This window comes from Triticum urartu, chromosome 4 (assembly GCF_003073215.2).
Source record: "Triticum urartu cultivar G1812 chromosome 4, Tu2.1, whole genome shotgun sequence".
NCBI lineage: Eukaryota > Viridiplantae > Streptophyta > Magnoliopsida > Poales > Poaceae > Triticum > Triticum urartu.
In genome coordinates, this window is record NC_053025.1 from 608,355,819 (window position 1) to 608,377,434 (window position 21,616).

At 42.8% G+C, this 21,616-nt stretch overlaps 2 protein-coding genes across 4 annotated transcripts; one reads left to right on the plus strand and one right to left on the minus strand.

Moving 5' to 3' along the window:
* Positions 1–8,388: 8,388 nt before the first annotated feature.
* On the plus strand, positions 8,389–12,724 carry LOC125553161 (actin-related protein 2/3 complex subunit 4). 2 transcript variants are annotated; one of them, XR_007303942.1, is made up of 9 exons: positions 8,389–8,609; positions 8,724–8,789; positions 8,888–8,940; positions 9,823–9,850; positions 11,064–11,138; positions 11,246–11,350; positions 11,831–11,920; positions 12,292–12,460; positions 12,497–12,724. XR_007303942.1 is itself a non-coding variant. In XM_048716945.1 (8 exons), exons 1-8 carry the CDS (start codon positions 8,607–8,609, stop codon positions 12,379–12,381), a joined length of 510 nt encoding a protein of 169 aa, XP_048572902.1. In that variant the 5' UTR covers positions 8,389–8,606; the 3' UTR covers positions 12,382–12,724. The 2 variants fall into 2 exon arrangements, 1 of the variants encoding a protein (XP_048572902.1); XM_048716945.1 differs by having other exon boundaries at positions 12,292–12,724.
* A 1,287-nt stretch (positions 12,725–14,011) lies between these two features.
* On the minus strand, positions 14,012–18,504 carry LOC125553162 (B-cell receptor-associated protein 31-like). 2 transcript variants are annotated; one of them, XM_048716947.1, is made up of 3 exons: positions 18,266–18,504; positions 17,586–18,145; positions 14,012–14,651 (listed from the first exon to the last, which is right to left on the minus strand). In XM_048716947.1, exons 2-3 carry the CDS (start codon positions 17,869–17,871, stop codon positions 14,284–14,286), a joined length of 654 nt encoding a protein of 217 aa, XP_048572904.1. In that variant the 5' UTR covers positions 17,872–18,145; positions 18,266–18,504; the 3' UTR covers positions 14,012–14,283. The 2 variants fall into 2 exon arrangements, with proteins under 2 accessions (XP_048572904.1, XP_048572903.1); XM_048716946.1 differs by having other exon boundaries at positions 17,586–18,150.
* Between the last annotated feature and the right edge of the window lie 3,112 nt (positions 18,505–21,616).

A 21,616-nucleotide genomic window follows, 5' to 3' on the forward strand; every position in this document is an offset into this window, starting at 1 on the left:
TGAATATTCATACCACAATTAAGAAGATTTGCATTGAAATTATGCCAAGTAGCACTCCGCATCAAAAATTCTCTTTTTATCATTTACCAACTCGAGGACGAGCAGGAATTAAGCTTGGGGATGCCTGATACGTCTCCAACGTATCTTTAATTTTTGATTGCTCCATGCTATATTATCTACTATTTTGGACTATATTGGGCTTTATTTTCCACTTTCATATTATTTTTGGGACTAACCTATTAACCGGAGGCCCAGCCCAGAATTGCTGTTTTTTGCCTATTTCAGTGTTTCGAAGAAACGGAATATCAAACGGAGTCCAAACGGAATAAAACCTTCGGGAACGTGATTTTCTCACCGAACGTGATCCAGGAGACTTGGACCCTACTCCAAGGGAGTCCAGAGGCGGTTACGAGGGTGGGGGCGCCCCCCCCCCCTAGGGCGCGCCCCCTGCCTCGTGGGCCCCTTGGAGCTCCACCGACGTACTTCTTCCTCCTATATATACCTACGTACCCCCAAACGATCAAATACGGAGCCAAAAACCTAATTCCACCGCCGCAACTTTCTGTATCCATGAGATCCCATCTTGGGGCCTGTTCCGGAGCTCCGCCGGAGAGGGCCATCATCACGGAGGGCTTCTACATCATCATAGCCCCTCCGATGAAGTGTGAGTAGTTTACCTCAGACCTTCGGGTCCATAGTTAGTAGCTAGATGGCTTCTTCTCTCTTTTTGGATCTCAATACAATGTTCTCCCCCTCTCTTGTGGAGATCTATTCGATGTAATCTTCTTTTTGCGGTGTGTTTGTTGAGACCGATGAATTGTGGGTTTATGATCAAGTCTATCTATGAATAATATTTGAATCTTCTCTAGATTCTTTTATCTATGATTGGTTATCTTTGCAAGTCTCTTCAAATTATCAGTTTGGTTTGGCCTACTAGATTGGTTTTTCTTGCCATGGGAGAAGTGCTTAGCTTTGGGTTCGATCTTGCGGTGTCCTTTCCCAGTGACAGAAGGGGCAGCAAGGCACGTATTGCATCGTTGCCATCGAGGATAACAAGATGGGGTTTATTTCATACTGCATGAATTTATCTCTCTACATCATGTCATCTTGCTTAAGGCGTTACTCTGTTTTTAACTTAATACTCTAGATGCATGCTGGATAGCGGTCGATGAGTGGAGTAATAGTAGTAAATGCAGGCAGGAGTCGGTCTACTTGTCTCGGACGTGATGCCTATATACATGATCATACCTGGATATTCTCATAACTATGCTCAATTCTGTCAATTGCTCAATAGTAATTTGTTCACCCACCGTAGAATACTTATGCTCTTGAGAGAAGCCACTAGTGAAACCTATGGCCCCCGGGTCTATTCTCATCATATCAATCTCCATCACTTTATTATTGCTTTGCTTTTTTCTTTGCCTTTTACTTTTTTCTTTGCATCTCTATATCAAAAATACCAAAAATATTATCTATCATCTCTATCAGATCTCACTCTCGTAAGTGGTCGTGAAGGGATTGACAACCCCTAATCGCGTTGGTTGCGTTGAGCTATTGTTTTGTGTAGGTACGAGGGACTTGCGTGTGGCCTCCTACTGGATTGATACCCTAGTTCTCAAAAACTGAGGAAAATACTTACGCTACTCTGCTACATCATCCTCTCCTCTTCGGGGAAATCCAACGCAAGCTTAAGAGGTAGCAGATCGTAAGATAGCTAGCATGGTATTTTCATGGCTTGTCCGTTTTTTTATATCTTTGCTATGCTAGATCATTGCACATCCTGGTACACTGACAAAGGCATTCATATAGTCATCATGTATTAGTTTTATCGAGTTGTAAGTAAATAAAAGTGTGATGATTATCATTATTAGAGCATTGCCCCAGTCAGGAAAGGATGATGGAGGCTATGATTCCCTCACATTGGGATGAGACTTCGGACTTACAAAAATAAAAAGAGGCCAAAGAGCCCAAAATAAAAAAATAAAAAAATGATGAGAGAAAAAGAGAGAAGGGGCAATGTTATTATCCTTTTACCACACTTGTGCTTTAGAGTAGCACCATGTTCTTCATATAGAGAGTCTCTTGAGTTATCATTTCCATATACTAGTGAGAATTTCATTATAAAACTTGGCTTCTATATTCCGATGATGGGCTTCCTCAAATGCCCGAGGTCTTCATAAGCAAGCAAATTGGATGCACACCCAGTTAGTTTTCAGTTTGAGCTTTCATACACTTATAGCTCTTAGTGCATCCGTTGCGTGGCAACCGCTACCCCTCGCATTGATATCGATTGATGGGCATCTCCATAGCCTGTTGATCTGCCTAGTTGATGCGAGACTTTCTTCCTTCTCCTATTGATCCATACCACCGCATTCTATTCCACCCATAGTGCTATATCCATGGCTCACGCTCATGTATTTAGTAAAGTTGAAAATGTTGAAGCGCGTTAGAAGTACGATCCAATTGCCTGGTTTGACACCAAGGTGTTCGTGATTTATACTTTTTGCAGGGAAGACTGAGTGTGTCATGCTTACCACAATTAAGTGTAAAGAGGTTGTTTCCTTGATCTCCATTATTATGAAAGGCAATGATGAATTACATGCATGTCTTGTATTATTGTTTCGATGTCAAATGATAAACTGTTGCCTTGAATCACTCATATCTTAATATTCCTTCCATGATTAGATTATATGATCAAGATTATGCTAGGTAGCATTCCACATCAAAAGTTATCTTTTTTATCATTTACCTACTCGAGGACGAGCAAGAATTAAGCTTGGGGATGTTGATACGTCTCCGTCGTATGTATAATTTTTTATTGTTTCATGCCAATATTCTACAACTTTCATATACTTTTGGCAACTTTTTATATTATTTTTGGGACTAACATATTGATCCAGTGCTTAGTACTAGTTCATGTTTGTTGCATGTTTTTTGTTTCGCAAAAAATCCGTATCAAACGGAGTCCAAACGCAATAAAAACTTACGGAGATTTTTTTGGAATATATGTGATTTTGGGGAAAAGGAATCAACACGAGATGATGCCCGAGGGGCCCACAAGCCCTAGGGGCGCGCCCCCTACCCTGGGTGTGCCTGGGAGGCTTGTGGCCACCCCGTAAGGCGGTTGGTGCCCTTCTTCGGCCGCAATAAAGGTAATATCCAGATTAAAAATCGTGTTACAATTTCAGCCCAATCGGAGTTACGGATCTTCGGGAATTTAGGAAACAGTGAAAAGCCAGAAAACAGGGTCGCGAAACAGAAGAGAAACAGAGAGATAGATCCAATCTCAGAGGGGCTCCTGCACCTCCGCCTCCATGGAGGCCAAGAACCAGAGGAGAAACCCTTCTCCCATCTAGGGGGAGGCCAAGGAAGAAGAAGGAGGAGGGGACTATCTCCCCCTCTCTCCCGGTGGCGCAGGAACGCCGCCGGGGCCATCATCGTGACGGCGATCTATGCCAACAACTTCACCGCTGTCATCACCAACTCTCTCTCCTCTATGCAGCGGTGTAACACCTCTTCTCCCCGCTGTAATCTCTACTTAAACATGGTGCTCAACGCTATATATTATTTCCCAATGATGTATGGCTATACTACGATGTTTGAGTAGATCCGTTTTGTCCTATGGGTTAATTTATGATCGTGATTCGTTTGAGTTGTATGTTTTATTATTGGTGATTTCCTATGGTGCTCTCCGTGTCGTGCAAGCGTGAGGGATCCCCACTGTAGGGTTTGCAATATGTTCATGATTCGGTTATGGTGGGTGGCGTGAGTGACAGAAGCACGGACCCGAGTAAGTAGGTTGTTTGCGTATGGGAGTAAAGAGGACTTGATACTTTAATGCTATGGTTGGGTTTTACCTTAATGATCTTTAGTAGTTGCGGATGCTTGCTAGAGTTCCAATCATAAGTGCATATGATCCAAGTAGATAAAGTATGTTAGCTTATGCCTCCCTTATATAAAATTGCAATAATGATTACCGGTCTAGTTATCGATTGCCTAGGGACAAATAACTTTCTTGTGACAAAAAGCTCTCTACTAAAACTAACTTAGTTGTTTCTTCATCTAAACAACCCCTATTTTTTATTTACGTGTTCTTTATTATCTTGCAAACATATCATATCACACCTACAAAGTACTTCTAGTTCCATACTTGTTCTAGGTAAAGCGAACGTTAAGCATACGTAGAGTTGTATCGCTGGTTGATAGAGCTTGAGGGAATATTTGTTCTACCTTTAGCTTCTTGTTGGGTTCGACACTCTTACTTATCGAGAAAGGCTACAATTGATCCCCTATACTTGCGGGTTATCAGGCCTCACCTGGAAGACGGTCGGCGCTTCACTATTAAGCTCGACGAGACCTTTGATGTTTGTATGGTACGCAACGATGACGAGTCTTTTTTCATAATTAAGCATGCCTTCTGCTTCTTCAATGTGTAATTCCGTTTTTTACAATTCTACTAGTGCATCCCTTGCCATGCAAGACGTTATGTCCTGGAGAAGCTAGATTTCAAAGATCATGAGAATATAGAGACAAAGAGAGTTCACCTCAGGACCCATCATGGTTATGCTTTTGCCGTAAAGCTATACAATGCGGAGACCTACTCTCATTTTGGTTCCTCGAATTGGGAAACACTATGCCAGGCGTATGGTTTTCAGGAGGGTATGCATGTCACCTTCGATCTTGGTGATCCTGAAATGACATCTACGAAGATAATATAGACATTTTGGTCGATGTTGATACGCTTCCACTTCTACCTCTATGTGATTTTCTCAAACATATTTATTAAGTAATTTATATTGTTTATTTAAAGATAGTTGACATCTTATTTTCATTGATAGCTTATTTCCAATATTCAAGAAATGTACAAAAAGTAATAGACAAAATCTACTACACTTATGGGTCTGAGCTAACTTGAGAGGAGATAAATCATTTTGTTTCATGGATTAAAGATGTTGAGTATTTTAAGACATGTCGTAATATTTCTCCAAGTTATGATCAATACGTGTCACTAGTGCATGTGTTGAACTACGGTAATATCCACCGAGATATCATGGTAAGATTTTTCCTACTATGTCACCCGTGCATCTTTTGCATACATTCTTCTGAAGCTAAACCACATTTTGTTAAGTATGTTATTATGATGTTCTTCAACAGAACCTCCCGGCGGATTGTGTGCCTCGTCTTATGGAAATGAAAGGTCAAATGAACATTATTAGCTTACGGCCAAGGTGGCCTATGTGTCACTTTAGTTCATACACAATTCGTAAAAGAGATGACATCCTCATGATCAAAGACTGGAGGAAAGTTCTGAATGATCGTAGGGAACTACTTGGGGGCAACATCAAGCGCAACCCGCAAATAGGAGATAGGTTCAACTGTATTCTCCATAATGGAGATTCAGGTGTTTACCTGTTTTATGCTATTTTACCTTTGAGGGAGTAGCAGGTCTTAGGTAGTTATGTGCTACATTGTGCTGGAATGATGAGCTAGTTCTTATATGACTATGATTATGAGTTGTTATCATCATGATGGTGCTGAGCTTATTCTTATATGACTATGATGATGAGTTGTTATCATGATGATGATGAGTTATGTGCTACCTTGTGCTAAAATGGTGAGCTAGTTCCTATATGACTATGATGATGAGTTGTTATTATAATGATGATGATGATGATGAATGAGTTCTTATATGAAAATAATGATGAGTTATTATGATCATGTTGAGTTATTATATCATTGGGTGGAAGAAACACGGATTAGATCCATATGACCAAAAGTTGGATTAGTCGTCCTACTAATCCAACTTTTGGTCACATGGATCTAATCCATGTTTCTTCCACCTAATGATCATATGAATAGTAGTGGCCTGGGTCAGAGCCAACGTCGCTACTACTTAGCAGTAGCGCTAGCTCATAAGCACGCTACTGCTATCATACTATAGTAGTAGCACGACCAGCGCTACTGCTAAAGTTAAGTTGTAGTGTCGTAGCAGTAGCGCTGGTACCCGCGCTACTACTAGGCAAAAAACCAGCGCTACTACTAGGGTTTTTCCTAGTAGTGTTCTCCCCGCGAGCAACTAACGAAGTACTCCTTCGGGAGCCCCACAAGGGTCATCTGGGGTGGGCTTTGGCGCGCTCTCAGCCGTCGTCATGTGTCGCTCTCTGGGTGCTACCTTTGATTTTTTTGCACTTGTTTTTCGTTTTTTAGATAATTTTTTTGCTTCTTTTCGCTTTTCGGTTTCCCCCCGATTTTTCTTAGTTTTGGACCCAGAAGATTGATGAGTAAACATGTTTTCTTTCTGTTTTCTTCTGTGCGTGCCTCTCGAAAATGGAAAAAAATATTCGTTTTTTTCCTGCGCGAAAGACACGGATTTGCTTTCATGAGGAACAGTCGTGCCTCTTGGAAACTGGGAAAAACGACCGTAAGAGACACAGTCATGCCTCTTGAAAACGGGAAAAATATATCTCTTTTTTCCTTACACGAGAGATATGTATTTGCTTCTGCGAGAGACATAGTCGTGTGCTACCTCTTGAGCACTGCGATTGATTTCCTTGAAGAGGAAAGGGTGATGCAGCAGAGTAGAGTAAGTATTTCCCTCAGTTTTTGAGAACCAAGGTATCAATCCAGTAGGAGGCTACGCGCGAGTCCCTCGTACCTACACAAAACAAATAGCTGCATGCAACCAACGCGATTAGGGGTTGTCAATCCCTTCACGGTCACTTACGAGAGTGAGATCTGATAGAGGTGATAGATATTATTTTTGGTATTTTTGGTATAAAGATGCAAAGTAAAATAAAAGACAAAGTAAAAAGCAAAGCAATAATAAAGTGATGGAAGATTGATATGATGAGAATAGACCTGGGGGCCATATATTTCACTAGTGGCTTCTCTCAAGAGCATAAGTATTCTACGGTGGGTGAACAAATTACTATTGAGCAATTGACAGAATTGAGCATAATTATGAGAATATCTAGGTATGATCATGTATATAGGCATCACGTCCGAGACAAGTAGACCTACTCCTGCCTGCATCTACTACTATTACTCCACTCATCGACCGCTATCTAGCATGCATCTAGAGTATTAAGTTCGAGAAAATAGAGTAACGCCTTAAGCAAGATGACATGATGTAGAGGGATAAATTCATGCAATATGATAAAAACCGCATCTTGTTATCCTCGATGGCAACAATACAATACGTGCCTTGCTGCCCCTACTGTCACTGGAAAAGGACACCGCAAGATTGAACCCAAAGCTAAGCACTTCTCCCATTGCAAGAAAAACCAATCTAGTAGGCTAAACCAAACTGATAATTCGAAGAGACTTGCAAAGATAACCAATCATACATAAAATAATTCAGAGAAGATTCAAATATTGTTCATAGATAAACTTGATCATAAACCCACAATTCATCGGTCTCAACAAACACACCGTAAAAAGAAAATTACATCGAATAGATCTCCACGAGAGAGGGGGAGAACATTGTATTGAGATCCAAAAAAAGAGAAGAAGCCCATCTAGCTACTAACTATGGACCCGAAGGTCTGAGGTAAACTACTCACACTTCATCGGAGGGGCTATGATGTTGATGTAGAAGCCCTCCGTGGTGGATTCCCCTTCCGGCGGAGCTCCGGAACAGGCCCCAAGATGGGATCTCGTGGATACAGAAGGTTGCGGCGGTGGAATTAGGTTTTTGGCTTCGTATCTGATCGTTTGGGGGTACGTAGGTATATATAGGAGGAAGGAGTACGTCGGTGGAGCAAAGGGGGGCCCATGAGGCAGGGGGCGCGCCCTAGGAGGGGCGCCCTCCACCCTCGTGGCCACCTCCTTTCTTTCTTGACGTGTGGTCCAAGTCTCCTAGATCATATTCGGTGAGAAAATCACGTTACCGAAGGTTTCATTCCGTTTGGATTCGTTTGATATTCCGTTTCTTCAAAACACTGAAATAGGCAAAAAAAACAGCAATTCTGGGCTGGGCCTCCGGTTAATAGGTTAGTCCCAAAAGTAATATAAAAGTGAAAAATAAAGCCCAATATGGTCCAAAACAGTAGATAATATAGCATGGAGTAATCAAAAATTATAAATACGTTGGAGACGTATCATCGTGCCTCTCGAAACAAAAAAAAATATGTTTCCTTTTTTTCCTTCTATGAGAGGCACAAATTTAGTTCTCGTGGAAGCACAGATTTACTTCGCGGGAGGCACAGTCGTGCCTCTTTTGGATAGGAAAAAAAAGATCATCAAAACCTATCAACATAAAATCTAGTTTAAAGATCTCGACGCGAAGAATCCAACAACGAAAACGGTTCGAGATTTATACACACGCGAAGGTGGGACTGACCTATGCATTTATTTATTTATTTTTAGAAGAGTGCTCCTGGTCACTGCGCCCACCAGCCTGTACAGTGGACACGGCCCAGGCCCACGAACAGTACCGAAGCACACCTCCACCAGCCAGTCGCCTCCGACGCCGGCGCCTTCCCCCCTCTCTCGCGCGCGCCCCTCCCCACGGACTCCGGCAACCGGCGGCCACCCCGCCCACCCGATCCACCAGATCCCTTCTCTCCCCCTCGGCCGATCCACGCGGGCGGCGACCCTCCGTAGCCATGGTGAGTCCATTCCCCTCCCCTTCCTCTCTAGATCCTCCCCTTCCCTGCGCGCCGCCGCCGCCGGATCCTCCCCTTCCCGCGACTCCGTTCAAATGGGTTCTTGTGTCTCCGCAGGCCAACACGCTGCGGCTGTACCTCACCTGCATCCGCAACACTCTGGAGGCGGCCATGTGCCTGCAGGTACGCACCAGCTCCAGGATCGCCATTCCGCTCGGCAATTTCTTGATTTGCTCAAAGAGAAAATTGATGTCGCGCGTGCTTGTTCCTTGTGCCGCTAGAATTTCCCTTGCCAAGAGGTCGAGAGGCACAACAAGCCGGAGGTGGAGCTCAAGTAAGCCAATTCTTTCACCTGGACACCGTCTCTGTATTCAGAGCTTGTGTTGGTTCTTTCTCTAAGTGATTCGGTTCAGACCAGTAGAAGATTCTGCGTATTATAGATCAAAATCGACGCAACCTTTTTCTCCTGCAAAGATAACGGCCTTCCGCTTCTATTTTTCGTATGTGCATTTGTGTGTGAAAACCTAGTAGAAACAAACTGGAGATGTCTCCAGTTTATTCATAGGATGTAAATTTCAAAGACAACAATCTAGATTGCACCGATACGGTTACGCGTACCAGTATGAGCGCGATACAGTTACTTAAATACATCATCTCTGAAAGGGAAAAGCGCCAATACCCGGATACGGTTGACTAAATATGTTATCAATTAAGCATCAAACCATTTAGCATATATTTAGTCAGTGCAGTCCATTATCTTCTACCTTTATCCATGATTCCAACAAAAGCAAGAACCAGCAGCCAAAGGGTAGCCGCAATTTACCAAACATAAAAGTTCAATTAGAGAGAAAGGGAGGAGCAGGAGAAAATCAGCATTCTACAGGATAGTGGGGAAAGGGGAGCAGGAGCACCGGGAAAGGAGCCCCCCACCGGCACTACTAGAGCCTGAGAGGTATCGGGGATGTATGGTGAAAGAATCAGTATCAGAGATGGTATCCGGTACGGATACGTTAGTTGCTTGAAGTATCGGTGTTTTCTTGACAACAATAGTGGCACTATCTCTGGCTTCCTTTGATAGTTTATATGCCATTGTATCCCTGCAATCGCATTCACATGTGCCCATGTTCCCTTTTTGTTTACACCTCCCCTCCCTGAAGCTCATGGATGCGAGTAAATCATGTTTTGCTGACATCGTCTTTTTTAATCCCTTTTACAGGACTAGCCCTGAACTTCTGCTGAATCCGGTAAGGGAGATTTCAGATATTGATTCTGTGATGTTGCTAAGAAAATCTTGTGACAGTAATTCCCTTCTATATATGAATTTGATTTTTATCCATGCGTTCTCCTTTTCTCATACGGATTTTACAGCAATTTTTTTCCCAGCTGCAGAATATTGTGGTGATTAGACGGTAGTGAAAAAATTGTTTGAAATGCCTCTTTGTAATATTTCGTTATGCACCAGTATTGTTCATTCCTCAGAATGGCAACACTTGTTCTCAGTTTGGAGCTAAAATTTCTTTACTGTATTGTGAAGTGAGCAGAATATATATCTGCAGACACCTGCCCAAGAAGTATATGGTAATTGCGTGTCATTTTAAACTTCTAACAGATACACTCTTCATTAGACTATATGCTGGAAATCATGAATACATTGTTCTTAGTACTTTAGTTAACGTTGTTCTTAGGCAAGCAAAATTCAGCCTCACAGGACAGTGGATGTTCTTTCATCTTTCATCCTGTCCTATAGTGAAATTTCCAATGTTCCCTTTATAAGACCTGGTCTTTGGCTAGGCGATGACAAGTAACATAGGCCAGCACTGATGCCAATTAGGTACTTAAATCAAGATATAAACAAGATGCTTATACGATAGTATTAAACTGGAAAAATCACACTTTCTCAATTTTGTACTATTCAAATGGCTGTGAACTCGACATGCTAGAATTTCTGATTTATGTACATGCGTAGCATATTAGAGTATAGGATCGAATATTGTTATTGTGTTCTAGAATACTTGCCTGTAATTATTTATTGCGTTTGAGAACACTTGCCTATAATTAAATAACTCGGCATAGCAAAAGTTATTGAATGTATTATTAAAGTTCCCTATGTGAAATTGATATGTGCTACTCCTTCCGTCCCGAATTACTTGTCGCAGAGATGGACGTATCTAGACGCATTTTTAGTTTTAGATACATCCATTTCTGCGACAAGTAATTCGGGACGGAGGGAGTATTTGCAAAACTCTGAAATGGGTGACACAGAGCATATGCGATAAAGCAGAAGTCTAATGAAAACCATATTGTTTAACACTGCTGAAACCTACTGAATCAATTGGTGATATCTTGCATATGTAGTCTGTACCATCTCTTTATGACTATGCTTCTCTGGAGATGAACTTGAAATAAAAAGCAGTTTCTTCAGAATGGTGATTCATAATCAAGGTTTTCCTCTTACAGGTGCTTATATGTCGTAATGAAGCCGAGAAGTGTTTGGTAGAGACTTCAATCAATTCGATCCGTATAAGCTTGAAGGTAGTGAACAATAGCTGGTGGATACTATGATAGTTCTTTTCAGAACATTGTAGCTCAATCATTTGTGATCCATTATGCCATCATATACTTGTTTTCTTATTTGGCAGGTTAAGCAGGCAGATGAACTAGAAAATATTCTTGCAAAGAAGTTTCTTAGGTTTTTGTCGATGAGGGCAGAGGCATTCCAAGTGTTGAGGAGAAAACCAGTTCAGGTATTACAATACTGTGTGCATGCATTACTTCTGTACCTCTAGTAATCGACTACTTGTAGTAGTACACAAACTTTATTCAACTGAAGTTGGGCCAGTAGGGCTACTTGATACTAGGGGATTACACATAATTGTCTTTTCTAACTAATTACTCTATCCGCTCTGAAAGTTAAGAGGTCTATACATTTTAGGAATTTAGTTTGATCAGCAGTTAGACTTGGATTAAGTGTTGAAACTGGAAATTTCAAGTGTCAAATTGAAAAACTTGATATCAGCAATACAGTATTCAGGACAACTAAATAGTAGTCTCTATGTTGCCTGGAGTTTTACCAGCTTTCGAGTTTTCCATCTTGATGACCTTCTCACAACGTTTATTAGCCATGTGGATCGAATTTGTTTTGGTACTTGCGGGAATGTTAGTGTACAGCATTTTATCCAAGGACACCATTGGAAAATGACTAACTTGGTTTTCTTTTGTTTCAGGGTTATGATATTAGCTTCCTCATAACAAACTACCACTGTGAGGACATGCACAAGCATAAGCTCATAGATTTCATTGTTCAGTTTATGGAGGTAAGTAAAGGTCTAGTAAATGAACAGCTGACAGCAAGAGTAAGTTTGGACATGTTTGTAGTTTCTGAAATGTTTATCTTACGTGCCTCTATGTAAAATAAGCACTCAGCAGTTTGTACTAAAATCACAAATGAATCCCTTATACAAATAATTTTAGAGTACATCTATCATGAAACGGCTGTGCGCCCAGCTTGGCGATTGCCCATAAAGTGTTGCCAGTCTTGGATTGCCCATTTTACAAGTGAAGAAGAACGAAATGCAGAAGACTCACGATCATGTTTTTCTTTCACAGTAGAGCTAAAAAAAATTGCCCATAAAGTGCTGCCAGTCTTGGACATGCTTTGACACACATATGCTTCTTCGTGTTGTAGGACATTGACAAGGAGATCAGCGAGCTCAAGCTGTCGGTGAACACACGTGGCCGGCTGGTGGCAACCGAGTTCCTAAAGCAGTTCATCTGATCTCGCTATCCGACTTCTCATCGCGGAAGGACCAATTCTCCATTGGGAGTTTCTCAGCCTCCTCCTTGGAGGTGTTGGCTGCTCTCCTCAGGTTAATGAGCTTCTGGAGTATTGGTGCACCCGGTCGATGACAAATGCAAGGAACAGTGTGTGTCCTGCTAGGAGCGATGAACTGTTAGAAGTGTGGTGCCAGGTTTAACTATGAATGTGTATTCTACTCTACTTAATTGTTTGATAGAGGACAATATTAGTGTATTAGACATGGAAAAAAATGGAGTTCTGCATTTATCAGAGTGTAGCCTTAATGCCTGGAAATAAAATCTTTGGAGGTCCTTTTTCGTCATTTTAGTTCTGAATGTTCCTATGTATGAACTGTAATTTGAAGGAATATTTGTGTGCTTGTATGGATACAGTACACTGTATGCTACAGAGTACAGACCAATATACCAAGTCCAAATGGTACACCATGACTTCAGGCTCTCCCGTGAAACATTACTTGACATCGCAATAATTATTTCAACTGCAACGGATTCAGTTGCAAGCAGGGCTTATATACGAACCTAAGTGAATCATGGAAACCAAAATTAGATCATCTTTGATTTTATTAGCTGCAACTGACCTAGTTTGCGCAGGATGATTTCCAAATTGTAAGATCTCCTGTGCAAAGATAGTACACTGGTTACTGGTAATAAAAAAGACCAACAAAAAGGTAAACAGTACTACGATTTAAAAAAGGGAAGTTGTTTTTGGTATAAAAAAATGCAACTCTTCTCAAGATGCAAGCCTTCTTAACAAAAACAAAATGTACTTGTGCATATTATGATTTTCCTTTTCTGGAAGCACGGTGAAACATTATAGAAGACTGTTCAAAAACTAGAACTACTATAGATGCTAACCAAAAATGATCCCTGTGTGTGCAATTTTTCAATGATCGTGTCCAACTGAAAACAACTATGTGTGCAATTGAAACTACTATAGATGCCAACAAAAAATGATCACCGTATGTGTAACTTCCAAATGACCGTATCTAACTGAGAAAAATTATGTGCGCAATATCTAAAAGTACTATAGATGCCAACAAAAAATGATGGCTGTGGGTGCAACTTCCCAATTATCGTATCCAACTGAGAATAAATATGTGCGCAGTTAAAACTAGTATAGATACCAACAAAAATGATCACCGTGTATATAATTTTTGAATAATCATGTCCAACTGAAAACAACTACGTGTGCAACTAAAACTACTATAAATGCCAACAAAAAATAATTGCCATGTAAAATGGTGTGACGATCTGAAGGAGCAAACTCAATCTCTCGAGGAGAATGGAATGACAGAAGAATCAGCTATTAATGTGTAAATATTGAGCAGTAGTAGTCCGTTTGTTCAATCAAGAATTAGCAAAACACTACAAGAAAGAAAGGGGCGTCGATTTCCGCATCTCCCATGCCCTTCCTCGCCGCTGATCGATGAGATTTGGGGGAATTCTGTCTTGACAGCGAACAGGGGAGGTTGAGCCCTTCCCGACCAGGTGGCACCTGGCACACGCGCCTAGCGATCAGGATGCTATCGTGTGGCCGCCCGAGTCGTCCAAATAGTGCGTATGCACTTTTTATTACAGTAGCATTTAGGCAAAATCTTTGCGAGAATCGGAGATAAATTACTGCATTCCAACACATGGTCTAATCAGTTCTACAAAGCGCATTCCGAAACCCGATATTTCTCCCATATCCATCTCACCATCCCTGACTTTTCCAGTGCCTCAAAACAAACTACAGAGCACAGAGTACATCCATCCATATCACCATAAGTTAGAGAGGGGAATGAAAGCCAAGGACCACATCAAGAGCCTTGGCGATGAGCGCTTCGAGTTCGAGATAGTTACATGCCGCTGGTCAACCAGTTCAGCCTTTGTAGTGAAGCTGGGACTGCAGGATCTGGTTGTCCTCCAGCAGCCGGTCGTACTCGAGGAGCAGCTCCTCGGACTGCTTCTGCAGGGCGTTGACGTGGGCCTCCGCGTCAGACGCTTTCCTCTGGTGATCTTCAGACTCGGATTTCAGCTTCTTCATGTCCTCGCTCAGCTTGGCCATGTCCTGCTGAAGCTTCTTCATCTCGCTGGCTGACTTCTCCTCCTTCTCGCGCAAGGACCGGTTCTCCATTTGGAGCTTCTCAACCTCCTCCCTTGAGGTGTTGGCTGACTTCCTCAGGGTGATGAGCTTCCGAAGGTAGTGGTGCAACCGGTCGATGACAAATGCGAGGAATAGTGTGTATCCTGCAAGGTGCGATGAGCTGTTAGAAGGTTGAAAAAAGATCCGGCATTCCAACTCAGTATCAACATCGATAAAAATGAATGTATGCTGCATTCCTGTCGAACTACAGCCTATAATGTCCCATGCCAACTGCTCAAAATAAAATCTTCTAGGAAGTGATCTTTTGAGGCCTACCTTTCGACATTTAGTTCTGACCTCCCCACGTTCAAGAACGAAAATTACCAGACCAGACTAACAGCTTAGAATTTTGAATGAAATGGCATGCATTTCACTTGAAACTAGCTCACATGATTACTTATTGGTGCCTAGTTAATTCATTAACTGATAGTGCTGCTCTTAGCTGATAGTACACGAGATTCTGTTTCTACAGGCCAACAATCCCCCTTTATAGTTGTCTGGAAAAAGTACACTGCAGATTCAACAAATCCTCCACCTGTATAGACCCAAACCATATATACCAAAGTCCAAATGGCCCTAAATTGCAACTGCGCCAGAATCAGTTTTAAACAGACCCTAAATTCCAAGTTCGGTGAATCATGAAAATCAATATTAAATTTGCTCTATCTTTTTGCATGACAAAAATCATCCCTTAATTTTATTAACTGCAACTGCCTACCTTGAAGATGATGATTTCCAAATTGCAAGCAAGATTTATAACGCAAGAACAGTATACTGATATGACTGACTACACAAGTAAACAGTACAATAATTACTAAAAAAAAGTAAGTTGTTTTCTGTACAAATAAAATGCACCTTATTTTCAAGTCCTGTTTATTGATCTAAACCTTCATAAGGAGTCATGAACGAGTAAGATAGTTGCCTATCTAAATTTGCAACGTTTACAGGCCCTAGAGTTAAGACTAAAAGGGGCCTTTGACATACCCCTTAGTCGATGCATCAGAAGCCTGAACATTTTTACAGAACTAGGTGTCCAATCCTCACCAATAATGGACATGATGTTAATTTAAGGCATAATATTGCACGCCATTAATCAAAACAGATCTGTCTCTAGACAGCTTTACTTTCAGCTAAGAATCTGTCACCCAAATTCCGGCCAAACATGAAAGCAGCATAAAGCCTATGCAAGCCTAAGCATATCAGTTCCTGTTATATTGTATCCAACCCAGGCTTGTATAATATAATGGGATCCCTAATATAATATTTCTTGATCAGTTGACCAACACCACATGGAAGACTAATGTTACCAACACGTAAATATAATAGCCACATTCTTTAATTACAGAATCAGATTGCGGTTATATACTAGATTTCCAGTTTCAGATTGAAAATGCACAAGTTACAGATTGCAATTTCTATACTCCGTAGTGGAACCATAAGATACCAAGTGGATTCACAAACATGTATGCTAGGACCTGAGACAACATTTGGTTGATATAACCCTTTATTCAGTACATCAAAATCCTGAACATTTTTACCAAACTATTTGTCCAATCCTCACTTGTAATGTCCAAACTCCGGCCAAACATGAAAGCAGCATAAAGCCTATGCATAATATAGCATGGCATTAATCAAGGCAGATCTGTCCCTGGACAGCTTACTTTCAGCCGTCCAAACTCCGACCAAGCAAGAAAGGAACATAGATCTGATGCAAGCCTAAGCAATATCAGCTCCTATTGTAGTCAACCCAGGCCACTACAATATAATATTTCTTGACCAGTTGACTAACACCACATGAAGGACTAATGCTACAGACACATATAAATATAATAACAGGATTCTTCAACTACAGAATCAGACTGCAGTTTTGTATTGGATTTCTAGTTTGAGATAGAAAATGCACATGTTACAGACTGCAATTTCTATACTCCGTAGTGGAACTATAAGATACCAAGTGGATTCACAAACATGTATGCTAGGACCTGAGACAACATTTGGTTGATATAACCGTTTATTCAGTACATCAAAATCCTGATCATTTTTACCAAACTAATTGCCCAATCCTCACTTGTAAATTGTAATGGACATGATGTTAATCTAAGTCATAACATAGCATGCCATTTAGCAAAGCAGATCTGTCCCTGGACAGCTTACTTTCAGCTAAGAATCTGCCATCCAAACTCCCACCAAGCAAGAAAGGAACATAGATCTGATGCAAGCCTAAGCAATATCAGCTCCTATTGTAGTCAACCCAGGCCACTACAATATAACATTTCTTGACCAGTTGACCAACACCACATGAAGGACTAATGCTACAGACACATATAAATATAATAACAGGATTCTTCAACTATCGAAAAAAAGGATCAGACTGCAGTTTTGTATTGGATTTCTAGTTTGAGACAGAAAATGCACATGTTACAGACTGCGATTTCTGTACCACATATCGGAACTATAAGCTACCAAGGGGATGCACAAACATGCATGCTAGGACTTGAGACTACATTTAGTTTGCACATTGTTCATGGCCTATTCTAAAGTATACAGTGGAATTATAGATCTATGAGAACGAAAACAGCATCTAAAATGGCACCTTCATCTCCAAAGCTACCCCCCTTCACAACCTAAGCAGCAAATTCCTGCTTGTAGTCCATAACGTGTGATTTACATTGTAATTTACATACTCCTAGAATGGACTGCAAATTACCGGTAGGATCCGAAATGCTAAACGCACAATCTTGAGAGAGGATAGAACCTAATAGCAGATACATTGCATATTGTAAAATACAGATTGGTATAACAACACTTTTCTGTACTTGACAACAGGCGAAAGCATCGGAAATGACTAGTGGTTGCTAACTAGCAGTTGCTCGGCCCCTTCAGCAACTAAGCAGCAGCCACCACTATCCCAATGCTAACTAGTAGGATAGGAGTAGTTGGTAGCTAGCACCATGCCATGAGCAAATCAAGAACTGGTAGCAGAGGCATCTGGTGCTGTGGGAGTAAGAACATGAATCGAAGAAAGAAGGCATGCTGACCGATGAGGGATGCCTCGAGGAGGTGCGTCCGCCAGAGCACCTGGTCCATGGGGCTGACGTTGCCGATCTTGTGGCCCCTGTCCTGGATCCTGACGATGGCGGCGACGCTGGACATGAGGATGACGGAGAGCGTGCAGGCGAGCGTCTTGACGGTGGCGGGGCCCTTGCCGGTCTTGACCTGCTCCACGCCCCGCATCGCCAGCTCCCGCAGCGGCCCGATCTTGACCATGAGCAGCAGCGCCACCGCCCCCTCCGCGAACAGCACCAGGAACAGCAGCGGGATCATGGCGGCGGCCGCTCGCAGATTAACCGGATGTCGGGTCTCCTTGGATTCCGCCCGGGAAGTTAAGGGCGGGGCTTTTCAGCGGAACAACAACCGACCGGGTCTCTTCCACGGCGCGAGGATTAATTGGCGGAGGTCGCTCCGCCGCGCGAGTACGGCGGGAGGTCGTTTTCCGGCGGAGGAAAAAGATGGCGAGCGAATCCAGTCGGCGGGGAGATTCAACTTCAACTCGGAGGCGGAGCGGACAAGAACCCACCACCACCTTTCGTTCCCCTGGCTGTCCTGCGAATCGAATCAAGTCAAGAGGGTGGCGCGTCGTCGGCGAGCAAAAGGACGGAGCAGCTAAAAGGGGGAAGCAAATCAATTCATTCTTCGGGAAGGAGGAAGAAACCCCCACCTCGTCTCTGCCAAGAACCAATCCTCCTCGGAGGAGCGGAGGGGCGGCCTGCGGGAGGGGCGCGGATCACGGGAGGATGGAGCGAGGAAAGGGGGTGGGAAAGGGGGCGGAGGGGCGGCGGCGAAAGGCGACGGGGAGGGAGCACGCGCAGTAGCGGGATGGGGGGAGTGGAGAGTGGAGTGGGGAGTGTGGGAGAGCGTGAAGCTCTTGGTTTGGCCCCCTCTGCCTGCCTGCCTGCCTGCCTGCTCATTCCCAGCCAGTAGTACCACTCCTACTACTCCTTTTGGACTCTTTTCTTTTCTGTTAAAAAAAATGAAAAATGATAAAGTGATAATACTACTAGTTCTTTCGGCCTTTGGGCTCTTTCTTTCCATTAACGAAAATGATAAAGTGTGCTTTTCATTGTAGTGAGATTAATTAACAATGTGCTTGATGCCGCTGCAAATCTTGGAGACTTTAGGCTAAATAAAGGTCTCCCCCCACATGCATGCTTAAGGAAAAGATGGAGTGCTACTTATGAGCAATGCATCGCCAAACCTTTGCTGGGCCTCCCAACCTTTTGTAGACGGGTAGAATTACCAATGTACTGGTATGATCTGATCTCATCTTTTTGTAATGTGTTGCTTGCTTGCTTCACTTTTGGGAAAAGGGGGTTGGAGGGAGTCTCAATTAAAGTTTTGCATGTTCCAGTTTCCTCCTCAATTGCCGCTGGCTTCCCTTTGCTTTCATTCTGGGCATAGTTTTTGTTTGGTCACGTCATAGTTCTGAGTGCTAAGCTACTCGACTAATTAAGCTTCGGCTTGTTAACCTCGTACTCGTTAAGCTTGTTAACGAGCAAAAAACTTTTTTCGCCTTGGTTCATTTAAAGCTCGTTAAACTCGCAAACGCTCATTAACGGACTATGATGTGTTACGGGCCTTACGGCCCGGAGCAAGTGCGCTAGTTTACTTCCTCGGTCAGTTGGATTGGGTAGATGAATCTGTTATGCCATGAAATGTTATGACGTGAGATAAGAATATGTGTTATGATGTACTAACGAGTTGCTCGTGAAACTTGTTACCTTGTTCGTTAAGTTTGTTAAGTTTAACGGGATGAAATCAGTAATTGACTGTTTATTTAAAAGCGAGCTATTCAAGCATTTTCATTAAACTCGCGAGCTATGAGCTTTTGATCCAAACCTACTGAGTGGGCTGCATGGGAATCTGGAAGTTGTCTTTGGAATTATCTTTTCATCAGCGAGTGCCCTGCCCCATGCTATTCTGTATTATGAACTGAACACTAAAAAAATCGCAAAGCCTTCTCCCTCGCGGTAGTAGCTCCACTGCTAACAGGTCTCAAGCCCAAGACCAGCCTGAGTCCATAGCAGAAGTGGCACAATGGAACAAGTCGCTTAGCAACCCAAAACGGTCGGTCGGCTGAACACTCCGCCGGTCACATGTACACGCTTCGATCGCGTGGTGATTCGCGCTCGCATCTACGTTTTTGCTTGTGCGGGCCACCATTTTTTCCAACAAATGCCGACTTGTGGTCACAACTTCTCACACGACCGACGATGGTGCACGATGGGGGGTGACTACTGCAAGCCACCCACACCACTTTTTGGATGTTTCCCCCTTCGGGCCATCGCTGCCATCGATGACCGTTGTCACGGTGAGCGTTGTCGTCGAGACTGTGAGAGGTTGACACGGGGGACCTACAACTAATAGCTAAAAGGCTGGCAAGCCGCGATGGCCCAGGATGCAAACGCAATGCGTCGTCGCCACTTGTGATCTAAAGGTGTTGGAGACAACCACCGTCATTGCTGCAACTAGCCAGGAGAGAAGTTGCCAGCACCAGTCCGCATTGCCGCAACCGGCTAGCGAGAAGTTGTGATCACCAGTCGACAGTTGCTGGAACTGTTTGAACGATAAGGTACAAGAGGCTACGGCGGAGCTGCGATGGGTAAATGGGATCCACCGCAACCCTGTGGGACAAATGCTATGGACGGCCCCATCTTTTGCTGGAACCAGAGAGAAAAAGGGATATGCAACCACCAACAAAAAATGTTATAGTCGGTGCAAATTTATGCTGGAATCAGAGAGTTGCAACTAGGGACACAGTTGCGACCAGCGACACAAAGTGCTATTGATGTCAATTTTTGCTGGAACTGAAGAAATGTGAGGGTTGCAAGCACGATGTCATCTCCACCAATGCCGCAACCATGGGGCAACACCGGCTAGATGCAGAGTTGTGACTGGCGGTGCGTTTTTTGCGGGGACCGACGAGACAGGATGTTGCGACCGGGGGCGGGAGGAGGTGTTGTGCTATCACCGGCGAGGACCGGTGCTACGGCCGGTGACTGGAGATGGCTACTCATGGCTGCAACAGGGTATGAAAAAAGTTGCTATTGGCGAACTTTTTTCTGCAACTAACGGCGACAAGGCGGTGAGCGTCGACGGCTGGGGAGTGGGTGGCTGGTGAGGCAACTGGCTCCTGGGAGAGTATGCGCTACACGATATGAGGAAGTGGCCGCCATTGTTTCCCATGGGATTTTCTCATACGGAGGTGGTCGCAGGAGGATGAAAGAGTCGGCTAACTCATGTGCAACTGTCGCAAGAGAATGCATCTGACGGCGTATTCATGCAAGTGCATACCATATCCGAAGGATATGGATACGGATTCGAAACAGAAATTATCCGTATCATTTACATTTCTACAGTGGAAACTCTCAATAAATTTATGTGTCTTGAGGGAAAAAAAACACGACCTGGCTCCCTTCAGGTGCACATGCCTTCAGGCTAGATCGAATAAGCTCTGGTGACTTGTAAGCAGTGGAGAATTTTAAAAACTATGAATAATGACATATTTAAATATATTTTGAACATGTTTATTATAAAACTAAATACTTTTTCGAATGCAAACATTTGTAAAAATGCGAACATTTTTTCAAAACACAAACAATCTTCAAAAAATAGAAACAAAAATTGAAATTCTGAACAAATTTTGAAGAAAGAGAAAAAATGAAATTCCGAATTTTTTTGAAAACATAATTTTTTTGAAACTCCGAAATTTTATGAAAACGCGAACAAAATTTGAAATTCGGGAATGTTCCCAAAAATGTAAAGGCAACGAATATATTAAAAAGGGTCGCTCGGGCATGTGCGAATCAGCGACTGTTTGAGGCAATAAGCGGCAAATATGGTATCCCCTACGTCTCGCCTACAACTTGGTGCTTTTGTCAGGCCCAATACTGTGTCTGCGCACGAGTGTTTTCTGTGTTTTTTCCCCTCTGTTTTGCACAAGTTTTTTTCTTTTACTTTTTATATTACATATTCAGCTTTTCCTTTTATTTTGAAATTTTCAAAAAATCTC